The sequence below is a fragment of the Apium graveolens genome, chromosome 5, assembly GCF_009905375.1.
Source record: "Apium graveolens cultivar Ventura chromosome 5, ASM990537v1, whole genome shotgun sequence".
Lineage (NCBI taxonomy): Eukaryota > Viridiplantae > Streptophyta > Magnoliopsida > Apiales > Apiaceae > Apium > Apium graveolens.
In genome coordinates this window covers 183,586,421-183,602,491 of record NC_133651.1, presented here as the reverse complement: position 1 = coordinate 183,602,491, position 16,071 = coordinate 183,586,421, and the positions used below count along the sequence as shown (strand labels likewise).

Sequence of the window (16,071 nt, the reverse complement as noted above, 5' to 3'; positions counted from 1 at the left end):
GCGAATATAGTTTGTTTCAAGTGTCATACGAAGGGCCATTATGCTAATGAATGTAAGAATTAGAAGGCCAACATCATGTGTTATAAGTGTGGGAAACCAAGACATGTGTCACGAGAATGATAAGGAGTGGGTAATAACCAATTGATGCAACTGACTACTGTACCCTACCCTATGAATCAAGTAACTCCTATGCCAACCCCATCATTCCCAATATCTTTCAATCAACCCTAGATAGAATCATCTTTGAATCGCCCAACTTTGACTTATCCAGCTCAAGTAAGAACTTTCAATATGAACGTGAAGGATGCAATTCAAAGTACCGATGTGGTGTCAGGTACGCTTTCTATGAATGCCGCTAGTGCTAAAGTATTGATTGATTCGGGAGCCATCGGATCATTTATTTCGAAATCTTTTGTTGATAAGTTGAATTGTGAAACCCAATTGATGCATGAACCCTTATCCATTATCTTAGCTAATCAAGATAGAGTATTTGTAAATTGTATTTGCCCTCATTGTTCGATAGAGATAGCCGAACATGTTTTTCGTGTGAACCATATTCCCTTCCACTTAGGAGAATTCGACGTGATTTTAGGAATGGATTGGCTGACAAGTTTTAGTGCTCAAATATACTATAAGGATAAAAGAGTAGTATTAAGTACACCTCAAGGTAAGAAGGTAACGTTCAAGGGCCAAAAGCAAACTCAGACATTTCTCACCTCAATGCAAGAAAAGAAGTTGATTCAAAAAGGATGCGAGGCATATTTGGCGTATGTAGTTGATAAAGGTAGAGAAGTTTCAAATCCGGAAGACATTCCAGTGGTAAGAGATTTTCTGGACGTTTTTCTTGAAGAACTTCCTGGCTTGCCCCCGGACAGACAAATTGAGTTTACAATAGATCTTGCACCCAGCACTGAACCCGTTTCGAAAGCTCCATATAGGATGGAACCAACGGTGATGAAGGAATTAGCAAAGCAAATACAGGAATTACTGGACAAGGGATTTATAAGACCAAGTCTTTCACCATGGGGCGCACCAGTGTTGTTTATGAAGAAGAAGGATGGAAGCATGCGACTTTGTATAGATTATCGAGAATTGAACAAGTTGACGATTAAGAATACATACCCTTTGCCTAGAATTCATGATCTGTTTGACCAACTCAAGCGAGCCTCTTATTTTTCAAAGATTGATCTGCGATCGGGATACCACCAATTAAAGATTAACTCTGAAGATAAACAGAAAACAGCTTTTCGAACAAGATATGGACATTACGAGTTTCTCGTTATGGCTTTTGGGTTAACGAATGCACCAGCAACTTTCATGGATCTAATGAATCGAGTATTCAAGGAGTATTTGGAAAAGTTTGTCATAGTTTTCATTGATTATATTCTGGTATATTCAAAGACATAAGCGATCACACAGAACATCTAAGAATAGTCTTGGAAGTGCTGCGGAAGGAGAGGTTGTATGCCAAGTTCTCGAAGTGCGAGTTTTGGTTAGTTAAAGTAAGATTTCTATGACACATTATTGGAAGAGAAGGAATTAGAGTAGATCCTGAAAAGATCGAGGCTGTAATGAATTGGGAGAGACCGAAGACGCCAACAAAAGTGAGAAGTTTAATGGGACTAGCGGGATATTACAGGAGATTTGTAAAGGATTTTTAGAAGATTGTTGTACCCTTAACCAAATTGACAAGGAAGAATGAGAAGTTTGAATGGACGGAGAAGTGCGAAAATAGTTTTCAAGAGTTAAAGCAAAGATTGGTAACTGCTCCGGTTTTAGCATTACCAGATGACAAGGGAGATTTTGTGATATACAATGATGCCTCTTATAAAGGACTTGGATGCGTATTGATACAACACGGGAAAGTGATAGTATATGCTTCGAGACAACTTAAACCACATGAACAGAAGTACTCGACTCAGGATTTAGAGTTAGCTGCGATAGTGTTTGCTTTGAAGCTTTGGAGACACTACTTATATGGGGAAAAGTGTGAGATATAAACAGATCACGAGAGTCTGAAGTACCTCTTTACTCAGAATGAGCTAAATATGAGACATCGTCGATGGTTGAAATTGATCAAAGACTACGATTGTTCGATACAGTATCATCCGAGAAAGGCCAACATAGTAGCAGACGCTTTGAGTAGAAAGGAAAGGTTAAATATGATAACAATGTCGAAGGAATTATTTGATGAAGTTGAAACATTTCAATTAGAGCTTTGTGATCATAGAAGAGCGGAAGAAATATGTTATGCCATTACTTTTCAACCGACACTACTAGAAAGGATAAAGAAATGCCAAGATGAAGTAATGACTCAAGAGAATAATTAGTTGACAGGAGAAGAGATATGTACCCAAAAAGACAAACAAGGTGTGTTGATATTTTCAACAAGAATCTGGATCCCAAATGTGACTGAATTAAAGAATGATATTGTTATTTCCAAGGAACTAACAATGAGATTTACAGAAGGGGGTTGAATGTAAATCTCAAAACTTTTTCAAGTTTTGAGCAGTTTCAAAGGCTAAGTGTTTTGATGAACAGTTGTGTGTGAATTGCTTTGGGCAGATGCAGATAGATATATATTCAAAACACAAATGCAAGGAACACAAAGTCTTTAAAAACTTTTCTGGTGGATTTGTTGTTCCACCAGAGATGTGTATTTCAGAAAATCTGTGATTCAGAAGAATTGATCACAGCTGCGTCCTAGTACAAACTAGATGATTTTCTCCCTGTGTTTTTCTAAACAGCTCTGGAAAATTTACCATCTAATTACTAGCTGCAACTTGGTTTATATATCACCAAGTTTACAAGTGAAGACAAAAGTAAAAATACAATTAAAAAGATTCTTCACATGTTTCTTCTTCATTTCTGTATCCAATGCGATCTAGGATAATCTGTGAATCTTTGAATGCTTCCTTATTTCCACTAGAATAGAAATGCTGCATTTTCTTGATTCTTCCAAGAGGCTACCACATTCCAATTGTCTCTATCAACCCATGTGCCTCTGTCAGCTTATGAATTATCACTGTCAACTGCTATTAAACTGAGCATCCGTTGAAACTTTCATCCGTTGATGGTTTTATCTGTTGATGCATTAGCAGTTGAAGTTTTATCTGTTGATGCATTAGCAGTTGAATCTTTATCCGTTGATGCACTCATCCGTTGATGGATGTTATCCGTTGAAGCTTTAGAGACATTCGTTGAAGGTTTGTTTCTCATCCGTTGAAGGCCTTTAATTTATCAGTTGATACTACTTCACTTATACAAAATTACAAGGCATGAAATATTTACAATTTGCCCTCCTATTTGCATATCCACTAGTAGTCAACATGACTTATAATTTCCCACAATCATCTAAGAATTATAACTTAAATACAGAAACTGAAATGTGTTACAATACTAAACTTATTTCTAAGTAAAGCTACTCCATCAACTGATAGCCAGAATGGTCTTATCCATTGAGGCTACAAACACTAGATTTCTACTTAAGTGTTTTGTTTAACTTATCATCAAACTAATACACATATTCCTAAAAATCTCCCCTATTTATGTCTACTAGAATTGTAGGCATAAATTCGGGTTTAACTTGATGATAATAAAACATTTAACAAATATATCAACTGAAATCAAGTAGAAATTCAAAAGTGCTACAAAAGTGTATGTACTGAGATAGAATTGAAGAATTACATTGTTTCCAAGGATGCTCCTTTAGGCTGAGCAGATTATTTTCTTTTCCTTTGATCCCTTGTTTTCTTCCCTAGCCTCCTGTCATTTTCCTCTACTTGGAGTTGGAGTTGTCTGTAGAATTCAGCTTCATCTTCTTCACTGATGTCCAACTTAGATTGCATGTCCTTGAGAGTTTCATTACTGGCAATTTTAAGCTGGTCTTCAAGTCTGAAAAATCTTCTGACTCATTTATTGTCTCTGAACTCCATCAACCAATGAGGTGATTTATGAATTGTAATTCCATGCTCAGGTATGAGTAATGTTCTAGGCAAGGAATTAGACTCCCACCAAGTTTTCCTTATGCTAGTAATCTTGTTGAGAATCTCAGTTTTGGCAGTCCCGGTATAGCCAGAATCCCTTTTGATAGCTGAGTAAACTCTAACCAAGGTAGAATAGCCTTCATTCAGAATTCTTTGAAGAGGCCAAGTCCTTTCCTCACTTCCTTTATACTTGAACACTAGCCTTTCTGGGAGCTGTTTGTATGCACTTATTCCCCTTACTTCCTCCAGCTCATACAGATAGAGTTTAATATCTGTAAACTCTTCTATGTCACAAATGTGAACATAATCATCCTTTGAGGCTTATGGCTTAGGCTTAGGTTTATATTTCTGAGTGAATTTACTTGAGGTTAGGGGAGGTGTAGATTTGGATTTTCTTTTCAGTTTCTTTGGTGGTGGAGAGGTAGTTACGAAGGTAGGCAAGTTGATGGTGTCCCAATCAATGGGTTCCTCTTTAGGGATGATTGGTTCACCATGGACATTTATACTAAGATCAATAACAAAAGGTTCAGGAATGGAAGGTAGTGGTTTAGATTTTGATTGGGTTTTTTCAGTGTCATCTCCACTCTTCCTTTTTGCATTGGCCTTCCTTCTGTTCTTTTTCTGCCATTCCTTTCTTTCCTCCACACTCTCACCAACCACATTCCCCATATCCACATTTCTGCTTTCAATCTTGTCTTCTTTACTCTTGTCTTCAATCTTCTTCTTTTCTTCATCCTGACTTGACTTTAGCTGGTTTTCAAGCTTTGCTTGTGCTCTTTTGTCAGCCTTCCGCTTTTTAGCTTCTTCATTTAACCTCATGGTTTCTTCCCTCTTGGCTTTAGAAAATTTGGGATGTCCTTGCATCACACATATACTCTTTCCCTCTCTATAAATGATAGCCATATTCATTCTTTCCACTACATCATTGGTCTCTTTGTGCTTTATGATGCTGCCACCAAAAATTTTGTCTTCATCATGTTTTGGAAGAGGAAAATCTACTTCCTTTGATTGACTAAAGTTTAGAGGGTTCTTTATAGAGTCCCTGTTGAATCTAGTGGATGGCTTGAGTACCATGGGTTTCAAATTCCTGAAGGAAGTTTCTCCAACCTTATTCCTCCTTACTGGATTGTGCTCCATAATTATTGGCTCAACCTTTGTGCTATGTTTCACTAATAATGATTTTAAGGTTGTAGAGCCAAACACCTGTTGCATTATTTCATCAATTTGTCTCCTTTGCTTTTTCAACTTCATCTCAGCTGCTGCTAGCTGGATTAGATCAATTCCATCAAGCTTTCCTTTGATTTGAAGTGTTGGAGAAGTAGTGATGGCAGGAACTAGCACTTTGGATATTTGAATGTTTGTAGATGGCTCCCCTCCCCCTTCTTTATTCTCCCCCTTTTTGTTATCATCAAGGAGAGAAGTCAAGCCTTGTGCTTTAGCCAGTTGCATGAGTAGACTTGTCTGAGACCGTTGATTTTGAAGAATGGTGACCATAGAGTTTTCAATGACATGAACTCTGTCCTCCAACTTGGCCAGCCTCTTTTCAGCATCTGATTCTCTTCTTAGTCTCAGTAACAAGTCCTGCATGGTACCATAGGGCATGACTGGATCCAGCTTCTCAGAATTGTAGGACTTTAAGTCAGCTATATCCTTCTTGAGCTCATCCACACTCAGATTCTGCCTTAATTGCTGTAGCTTCATGAGATGAGGAGAATCTAGGTGGGCTTGAAGAAGAGCCTTGGTACCAGCATTGGAGGTGTTCTGAATGCCTCTTTGGATTGACATGATTTGTTTGACTAAGGAGACATTGAATTGTCCTGGTGTTGACTCCTTTGTCAATGCCCATTCAGGTAAATCTGGAATAGAACTTGGGCCTTCATCTCCCTCTAAGTTTAGGCTTCCATCAAATGAAACGGAGTCATCATCATTAGAACTTACTCCAAATTCTTCAGATTGCTCACCAGCTGTAGAAGGCATCAAGTTGATAGCAGCTTTATCCCTTTGTAGAGATTCTGAAGTATGCACTAGGTTTAAAGTCTTTTCTGCCTCCTCGTTGCCCTGAGTAGCCAACAATTGATAGGCTGACACAGGATGAGTAAAAGTGTCAGCATCCAAGGAAATGTTATCAATTACAACTTTGTAATGTTAATGAAATTGTCTTTCCTTTTCAGCATCATCCACAATCATTGACTCATTGGCAATGGCTGGATCCACCCTTATACCTTCTGTACCTGCTTTTCTCTCAATTTCTCTCTTTTCTTGCATCAGGGGATCCCCCTGACTCACACTCCTCACACCCTCACCCTCACCTACTAAGGTGGCACTCCTCTCACTTTGTTTTGCCATGCTGGAAGAAATAGCATGCATATTTAGACTCTCAAGCTCTCCTTTTGCCTGGGAGTAACCCAGCCTCTCACTCAAATTTTCACTCCCTTCCCTCAATCCTAGAAGTGATTGTACAGTAACCATGTCTTCCACACTTGGAATTGATTCAGTTATTTGTGTAGAGACTATCAACGGATAGGGAGTATCCGTTGAAGTAGGAATTGATGGTATCAACGGATAACTGCTGTTAAGCTTATCCGTCGAAGAACAACCACTTGTCAATAGATGAGAAATACCGTTGAAGAAGGAAAAGAAGTAGAAATTGAAAGTGACATGATTGTTGAATCTCTGTGGATTGATTTTAATTTAGGGGACACAGATTCTTCAACCACATCTGAAAGAATTGGCTGATGATCCAACAAATCATCTAAAAGATGATGATCACCAGTATTTGAGTGGGGCTCCTCCCTGAGTTGTAAAGAGGGAGAATCAGGAATTGATGTGAATATCATGTCTACATCCAGATATGGTGATGGAGAATTTGGTGATTGATGTGTGTCAATTTTAAGAGAATGGGGCTGTGACTCCACATTTGTTGGAGTCACATCAAGCTGAATTTGAGAAGGCATAGATACTGGTGGGTGTGTGGCTTCAGTGTCCCTCCCTCTTTTGTTCTGTGTCCCTGGTGGGGACTATTTTCAATAGCTGCACCCTTTTGGGAGGATGCAACTAGGGATGAGTTTGAATCTTTTTCAACCACCACAGTCTTTTGAGAAACTATGGCTTGGCTAGCTGGGGTACCACTCACCTCTCCTACCTTATCATGGGGGGTTTCTTGATGTTCACCCCTCCCCTCACCACTCACACCCTGTTCACTCCCCTCAGGGTTTATGGTAGTTGCTACAACTGTTGTCTTTTGAGAAACAACATAGGTGGTTTTCTTTGACTTTGGTCTTGAAACTTTAGGTTTGGTGGCTTTGGTAGGAATCTGTTGGGACAAGGACACAGATTCCATGGCCACACTTGGAGGCAAAGAAATAATGGGGTTGGAAGTAGTAGGAGTTGAAGAAGTATTTACCTCACTTACCTGAGGTGCATTCATTATTGGTAAATATACCAATGGCACCTGATTGTTGAGGTTAATTCTCAAAAGCTCAGCAAGGACCCTTTTCTCTTGTGCCCAGCATTTGAGTTTATTACTTTCATTGGTTATGAACAAACCTTTAGCAACATGGTTATCCAATAACATAAAGAATCTAGCATAGTAGATGTTATGAGGTCTATTAGCTTTGTTACCTAACCTGGTACCCAATTCTAGCATGACATAGTTGCTAAAATTAAATTACCTATCAGAAACTAGCATATAGAGTATATTAACTAGAGATGAAGTTATTGCATCAAAATTACTAATTTTCCCAGAGAAAACCTTGATAAAGGCATCACCAAGAAAACTCCATTCTTTCCTAAGGCCTTTTCTTCTAATACTCCCTAAACTAGCAAAATCAAAAGAATAGCCTATGGAATCTAACATGCTAGATACATCATTATCAGTGTGTGGTGTCATGGCATTGTTCTCAGGTAGTTTGAAATAGGACTGTATATCATCACAGTTAATACAATAATCTTTACCTTTGAGAGTGAAAGAGATGGTCATATCAGTGGGGTTGAACTCTGCAGTTGTCCAAATCTCCTCAATTACCTCACAGAAAATAGTTGGGACTTCCAGCATTGCATAGCTAAGTTTGCCATTTTTGATGAAGTCCATCATCTGGTGATAATCTGAGTGGGCTTCATTCTTTTCCACCAAAGCTACGAAATTGTTTTTCTCATAGACAAATCCAGACTGGGACATTATCTTTACTACTGGTGCCATTGTAGTGGGTAGAGGTTGCAGAGAAAAGTTGAGAGTTTTGGAAGAGAAAGAGAGTAAAAGCTTTTGAAAAATTGCAAGAAAGCGTAAAGTGAGAATAAAAATTCAAGGGGCTTTTATACTTTCTCAAATTAAAACGTAATGATTAAACAATATTTTTAAGTAAATTATAGTCGTTTGAGAATAAAGAAAACTGTATGAATTCTAAAAACTGCCTTTAATACAAATACATACAACTGTGTATATATGTATGTATCAACGGTTACGTAAGAGAATCAACGGTTGTGACTTACTTAAAACAACTGATGTGACACTTCAACGGATGAGGTAAACATCTATCCGTTGAATATTAACACAATTTTATCCATTGAAGGATAAAATTACCAGAAATGTATTTGTCTTTCAACGGATAATGAACATCCGTTGATAGAACAATTTTGGCTTTCAACGGATAGGGAATATCCATTGATAGAATAACTTTACTTAAAGCCAACCTTGTTCAAATTCATTTCAGGCTTCAAAACAAATTATAATAAGGACATGAATTTATGAATAATTAAGCATACCTAGCTCACATACTAATCTTGTGAATGTTGATTCATCAAGTGGCTTGGTAAATATGTCTGCAATCTGCTTTTCAATTGGAACAAATTGAAGTTCCACTGTACCATTTATCACATGTTCCCTTATGAAGTGGTACTTAATGTCAATGTGCTTGGTTCTTGAGTGTTGCACTGGATTTTCAGTAATGGCAATGGCACTTGTGTTATCGCAGAATATAGGAATTTTGTCAACAGTTAGCCCATAGTCAAATAGTTGATTCCTCATCCACAGTATCTGTGCACAGCAACTACCAGCAGCAATGTACTCAGCTTCAGCTGTTGATGTAGAAACAGAATTTTGCTTCTTGCTGAACCATGACACAAGCTTATTCCCTAGAAATTGACAGGTGCCAGTTGTACTTTTCCTGTCTATTTTGCAACCTGCATAATCTGCATCTGAGTAGCCAATTAGATCAAAACCAGACTCTCTAGGGTACCAAATTCCTAGATTTGGTGTCCCTTTGAGATATTTGAAAATTCTTTTAATATCCACTAAGTGAGATTCTTTAGGGTCATCTTGAAATCTAGCACAGAGATATGTAGAAAACATTATATCAGGTCTACTAGCAGTTAAATATAGAAGTGAGCCAACCATGCCTCTATAACTTGTAATGTCCACAGACTTTTCAGCCTTGTTTAATTCAAGCTTGGTTGCAGTGGCTATGGGAGTTTTTGCAGATGAACAATCCATTAAGTCAAACTTCTTTAAAAGGTCATAAATATATTTAGTTTGACTAATGAAAATTCCACCACTAACTTGTTTAACTTGTAAACCAAGAAAATAAGTTAGCTCTCCCATCATGCTCATTTCATATTTACTTTGCATTAACTTAGCAAACTTTTTACAAAGCTTATCATCTGTAGAACCAAATATAATATCATCTACATAGATTTGAACAAGTATTGTAGAGCCATTAACATTTCTAAAGAAAAGAGTTTTGTTAACAGTACCTCTTGTGAAGTAATTATCTAGAAGAAATTTTGACAAAGTCTCATACCAGGCTTTAGGTGCTTGCTTTAGTCCATAGAGTGCTTTCAACAGATAATACACATAGTCTGGAAAATTTGGATCTTCAAATCCTGGAGGTTGGCTTACATAAACTTCTTCCTCCAATTCTCCATTCAGAAAAGCACTCTTGACATCCATTTGATACACTTTGAAATTGGCATGGGCTGCATAGGCTAGAAAGATTCCGATGGCTTCAAGTCTTGCAACTGGAGCAAATGTCTCATCAAAATCTATTCCCACTTGTTGAGAATAGCCCTTGGCAACCAATCTGGCTTTATTCCTTATGACAATGCCATTTTCATCCATCTTGTTCCTGAATACCCATTTTGTGTCAATAGAGCTCTTGTTCTTTGGCTTGGGTACCAGCTTCCATACCGTGTTCCTCTCAAATTGGTTTAGCTCCTCTTGCATTGCTAAAATCCAATCTGGATCCAATAGAGCTTCTTCCACTTTCTTAGGTTCCTCTTGTGATAGAAAACTACTGTATAGACATTCATCTTGAGTAGCCCTTCTAGTCTGCACCTTAGATGTTGCATCACCTATGATCAATTCAAAAGGATGATTCTTGGTCCATTTCCTTTGAGGTGGTAGATTAGCTCTAGATGAGGTTGCCTCAGTATTGTCATGGTGTGAGATAGAGTGTTGATTGGTTGAAACTCCCCCTGAGTTACTGATCCTTTGAAAGGAACTGGGAGTTCTATCAACTGATGAAGTGAATTGATTATCCGTTGATAGACTATGATCAACGGATGCTTCATTATGTTCATCAACGGATGATGCACTACTTCTATCAACGGATGCTGAATTATGACTTTCAACTGATGCAGCATTTTGTGCATTATCCAAAGGCAGATTTTGAATTCTTTTCGAGGTGTCTTCTCCATCATTCTCATCTTCACTATCATCACAATATATCTCAATGTTGTCAAATTTGAGTCCTTCATGATGTCCCTCATCTGTTAGTCCATCAATCTTTTTATCATCAAACACAACATGCACAGATTCCATAACAATGTTGGTTCTTAGATTGTAGACCCTATATGATTTTCCAGCAGAATAACCAACAAATATTCCTTCATCAGCCTTTGCATCAAACTTCCCTTTATGATCAAGTTGATTCCTTATAATGTAGCATTTGCAACCAAAGACATGAAGAAAGTTTAAAGTTGGTTTTCTTCTCTTGAACAATTGATAGGGAGTCATGCCTTTTTCTTGATTGATTAGAGAAATATTCTGAGTGTAACATGCACAATTAACAGCCTCAGCCCAAAAATATGTTGGGAGTTTTGACTCTTCAAGCATTGTTCTTGCAGCTTCAATTAGTTATCTGTTCTTCCTTTCCACCACACCATTTTGTTATGGAGTCCTTGGAGCTGAGAACTCATGCATGATCCCATTTTCTTCACAGAACAACAATGGTAGAATTCCTGAACTCAGTTCCATTGTCACTCCTGATATTCCTTACTTTGAAATCTGGATGATTGTTGACTTGCTTGATGTGATTGATAATGATTTCCTTAGCTTCATCCTTTGATCCAAGAAAGTAGGTCCATGAAAACTTTGATAAGTCATCTACAATCACTAGGCAATATCTTTTCCTTGAAATTGACAATACATTGACTGGTCCAAAAAGATCCATGTGTAGCAGTTGTAATGGTTCATCAATTGTTGATTCAAGCTTCTTACTGAATGATGCTCTCTTTTGCTTTCCTTTCTGAAAAGCATCACACAGTCCATCCCTTGAAAATTCCACTAGAGGCATTCCTCTAACTAAGTCCTTTTTAACTAGATCATTCATTGTCTTAAAATTCAAATGGGACAGCTTCTTGTGCCGTAGCCAACTTTCATCTGGACTTGCTTTGCTGAAAAGACAAGTAATTGATTCTGCATCTGTAGAGTTGAAGTCAGCCAAGTACACATTCCCTTTTCTAACTACAGTTAGAACCACTTTGTTGTCCTTCTTACTTGTGACAACACAGGCTTCAGAATTGAAGGAAACAGTATTCCCTCTGTAATAACCCCAATTTTTGGAAATTTTTGAAACCCTTATGAATAGTGTTTTTGCTGAATGAGAAAACTTTTCATGCCACACTATGTAGGGGTTCTGATATGGATATTCTGAGATTTTATTAGTACTTTATATGGGATATAAGTGTATGTAAAGATCGTCAGAATCCAAATTCAAACACTTTGATTTTTCCCGGAAATCCACTAGATATGAAAAGAATTGAATATAAGGTAACAGGATACGAAGGATTTAAATTAAAGGACTATAAGAGAGGATCATAAAAAGGAATATAATGTATTGAGAAAGGTTAAGGGAACCCAAGTAATAAGATCCCGGGTATGATCCCTCAAACGATAAACGAAAACGAAAGTTAAGCGAACCGTATAACAGATTAGCGGTCATTAGGCAAACAATTAGGAAGTTAATCAAAGGGATTAGAGAGAGTGATGTCACCCAACCAATGAGAAGAGGACAAGGAGAGAAAGATGACATCACAACATGACATAGGCATGACATGGGAAGGAAGGAGATGTGGTGGATTATTAACCACACAAAATCAAGGTTAAATTGGTAATTAACCAAAAACAAAACCAAATCAACCAAGCCAAGCAAATCATTTTCATCAAAACACAAAAAAATCTCTCTTTCTTCTTCATGCTCTCGGCTTCTTTCTTAAAAAATGAAGATCCAAGCTCCACCACTTACTATTTAGCAAGGTAATTATCTAAGCTTCCCCATGGATAGTTACATACTTCCTATAAGTTTAAGCTTCTAATTCCAAGCCAATCTTTTTCTATAAATCATGAAAGAAGATGGTGAATAGTGTTTTTCAAGAACTAAAATTTGTGTTCTTGAAGTTTTGTTTAGATTAAGCTTGGATAAGGACTTTAAGGGTGATTCCAAGCCATTCTCTTGATTCTCCACTCTCCAAGGAAGGTATAAACTACAAACCCTAGCTTTAGTTTTGATTAATTAGGATTGAATATGATTGATATAGTTTATGTGAAGCATGATGCTTGATTGTTTGAAGTTTGGTTGAGTTGTAGAGATTAGTTGGTTTTGTGGTATTTTTGGAGTTGTAAATCTTGATAATTAGTTAAAGAACCTAAGTAAAGCTTTTAGTTCATGTGGGGAATAAGTATAAATGGTTAATGTGGATTTGTTGGGGCTGTTATGATGTGGTTTGGATGGATGTTGGTTGTATGATTGATTGTGGGTTGAATTGTGGTTGATTTGGAATGGTTTAATTTGGAAATCGCGTAAACATAGCCGTCGTAATGTCCGATTTACTTTAGACTGCTTTTGTTCATAACATTAGGACCCGAGAACTCCCTGCTAGGTTTTGACCATTGCCATGTTTAGATAGTTCATGTTACGAGCTTCGTTTTGATATGTGGTTCATTTGATTCCGATGTACGGTTAAGGAGAAACGGCCATTTTAAGTAACGACGTTTCGCGAACGAAACATTACCCCTCGCCTTACTTTGAAACATAGGTTAAAGACCTTAAAGGACTAATTGGAGTATGAAACATTTATGTAAAGTGTAATAGGCAGTTGGTAAGACACTCGCGAAGGAATCGCCTTAAAACTCGTAATGGTTAATTTATTAAAAATGGTGGAGCCGAGGGTACTCGAGCGACTTAAGAGAATCAGTAAGCGCAAAGCGAGCGTTAGAGTCTAATTTGGTTAAAGTATAGATTTACAAGTGACTTCGGTTTAATTCCAACTTATATGTTGTTTATAGGTTACCAGACTCGTCCCGAGCCATTTGTAACCCCCAGTCACTCAGGCAAGTTTTCTACCCGTTATACTGTTGTTGTGATGTATATTTGTATATGCATGATCTTGTAATAAATGCATATTTGTTATTAGCAAATTCTTGCGATATATTGTAGCATGTGATATGGTATATATGCATGCCTGTTTCATATTCTTGATTTATATATCTATTGGTTCAAATACTTATTCGTTGCATAATACCTATGCTAGAGATAAGCGGTATTTGCGTATACCCTTAGTATAGAGGATCAAAATGTGAACTTTTTCTAAAACCGGGAGGCGAGACTCCCGAGTATAATATATATTTATATATATATATATATATTGATATAGTTTTTAAAACTATTAATCGAATAAGGTTTATTCGATAACTTTATTTTATTTAATGAATATTATTACGAATATTCATTCGAGGGCTTATGACTCCTTTATTTTATTTAATGAATATTATTACGAATATTCATTCGAGGGCTTATGACTCCTTTATTTTATTTAATGAATATTATTACGAATATTCATTCGAGGACTTATGACTTCTTTATTTTATTAAATGAATATTATTTTGAATATTCATTCGAGGACTTATGACTCCTTTTATTTTATTATTTGAATATTATTTGAATATTCATTCGAGTGCTTATGACTCCTTTATATTATTTATTGAATATTATTTGAATATTCATTCGAGGGCTTATGACTCAGTTTATATTATTTAATGAATATTATTTGAATATTCATTTGAGGATCTATGACTCCGATTATTTGCTGAGATATATTCTTTATTTTATTAAAGAATAAGGTGTCGATAATCAAACTTATCTTTGATTATTCAAATAAAGATAGTACTTTCGTATAAGTATATCTTTGGTTATTTAATACTCATTTCAAGTATAAATTTTAAAACTTCTACTTCAATTATTTTTATAAAGATTATTCTTTATGGGAATATTATTTAAATAATAATATTCAGATATTTTCTAATATATCGGGACTGATTTATTTCATTAAATCAGCATTACTCCAAACACTCTTTAAAGTGTTTTCGAGTTTTCAAAATGATTTTTAAAAGTTAGAGCAGATCCCAAAACTCATTTTTATATTTAAGATCTTCCTTTTAAAGGGGATTTAAATACTCGTTCAAAACTTGAGGGATCCGGCTCAGTGGTGTATTTTACATTCGCAACGAGGTTGCTGTTTTGAGAAAACATCTTGATTACTTGCCCATCGTTCGGGAAGTAAGTTCATCTATTTGAGACAAGGGTAGATATATGAGATCACCTTGCAACGATATTTTTATACAGTTATAAACTGGAACTCTGTGTATATTATGCATGGAAGAGGACTTCCAAGATTTTTAAAAGTATATATGTATATATACTGAATATTTTGCGACTTCATCGCATTAAGATATCAAACTTGGTTCATTTCTTTTGACCAAGACTTTCATGAGTACTATGAGAAGGCTCATATATTGTTAATCATTATACATATTATTTTGGTGGGCTTGCTGCTCACCCTTGCTTTCTTCTTTCATCACACAACAACAGATAGAAAAGATGAACAGGACCAAGCTCCCGATTTGCAAGCAGTTAGAAAATGTTCCGCAGTCTTCTGAAAGCGTTGATGCCGCCGTAGCTGAGGTAGGAGCTACCAATAGGCTAGGTTTTCAACTATTGATGAACCAGACTTATGTATAATATGAATTGTAATAATGGCAAGGAATATGTAAATTTATTCAGAACCTTTTTAAGGTGTAACGGTTTATAATTGTGGAATATAAGGACTGGTGTTATTTTTGAGTGTTCATCTCTGAGACTATAACATGTGGTGTGTGTATTTATTGTGGGGTCACAGTACAGAGTAGTTGATTATTTATTAAGATTGGGTGTTATTAAGGGAAATAGAACTCGTGACAACCCGGATCCCCGACCCCGGATTTGGGGGTGTTACAGAAGTGGTATCAGAGCTAAGCGTTATAAACCTTAGAGATGATGTGACGTTAAGATAATAACTAAGATAATAAGAACTCTTGCCAAGTTCATAGTCGGGCTACCTAACGTAGTACTGACAGTTAAAACCCTTATGGGAACCCTTATAAATATCGTGATAGAAGCGTAGTTCGTTATCGTATATGGTAGCGGGACTCCGAACCCTGAGGTTGAGGAGTAACAGTGTGATGATGTTTTATTACTAATTGGAGATCGGATTGTGGATCCGATAGAGCGTCCTAACGCAGGACCGGATGATGTTGATATTGAGGATGTAGCGGTTGAGGATGTTGTCCTAGAAGGGATTGTTGCTGAGGAGGATCCCGTGAAGGATCCTGACAAGAATGAATAAAGGACCACTGAGGAATTGATGACCATGGTTAGGGCAACTCCCAGAGGTAGGATTGGCCGGTCACTAACAGAGGTTCGTTCAAGTTTGTAAAGATAGTAGCCCCTTTAACGCGGCTTACTCGTAAGACTGAGAAGTTCGAATGGACAGAGAA

General features: G+C 36.9%; 1 protein-coding gene across 1 annotated transcript; it reads left to right on the top strand.

Annotated features, from left to right (window-relative positions):
* Positions 1–291: 291 nt before the first annotated feature.
* On the top strand, positions 292–1,661 carry LOC141660515 (uncharacterized). Its single transcript, XM_074467503.1, has 2 exons — positions 292–1,012; positions 1,537–1,661. Exons 1-2 carry the CDS (start codon positions 292–294, stop codon positions 1,659–1,661), a joined length of 846 nt encoding a protein of 281 aa, XP_074323604.1.
* The last annotated feature ends 14,410 nt before the right edge of the window (positions 1,662–16,071 follow it).

Bases quoted from the DNA above. Each gene is read 5' to 3' on its own strand.
- LOC141660515 (XM_074467503.1), top strand. From the start codon at position 292: ATGAACGTGAAGGATGCAATTCAAAGTACCGATGTGGTGTCAGGTACG. The intron at 1,013-1,536 runs GTCTTTCACCAT...TTGGAAGAGAAG, and splicing joins CAAGGGATTTATAAGACCAA to GAATTAGAGTAGATCCTGAA.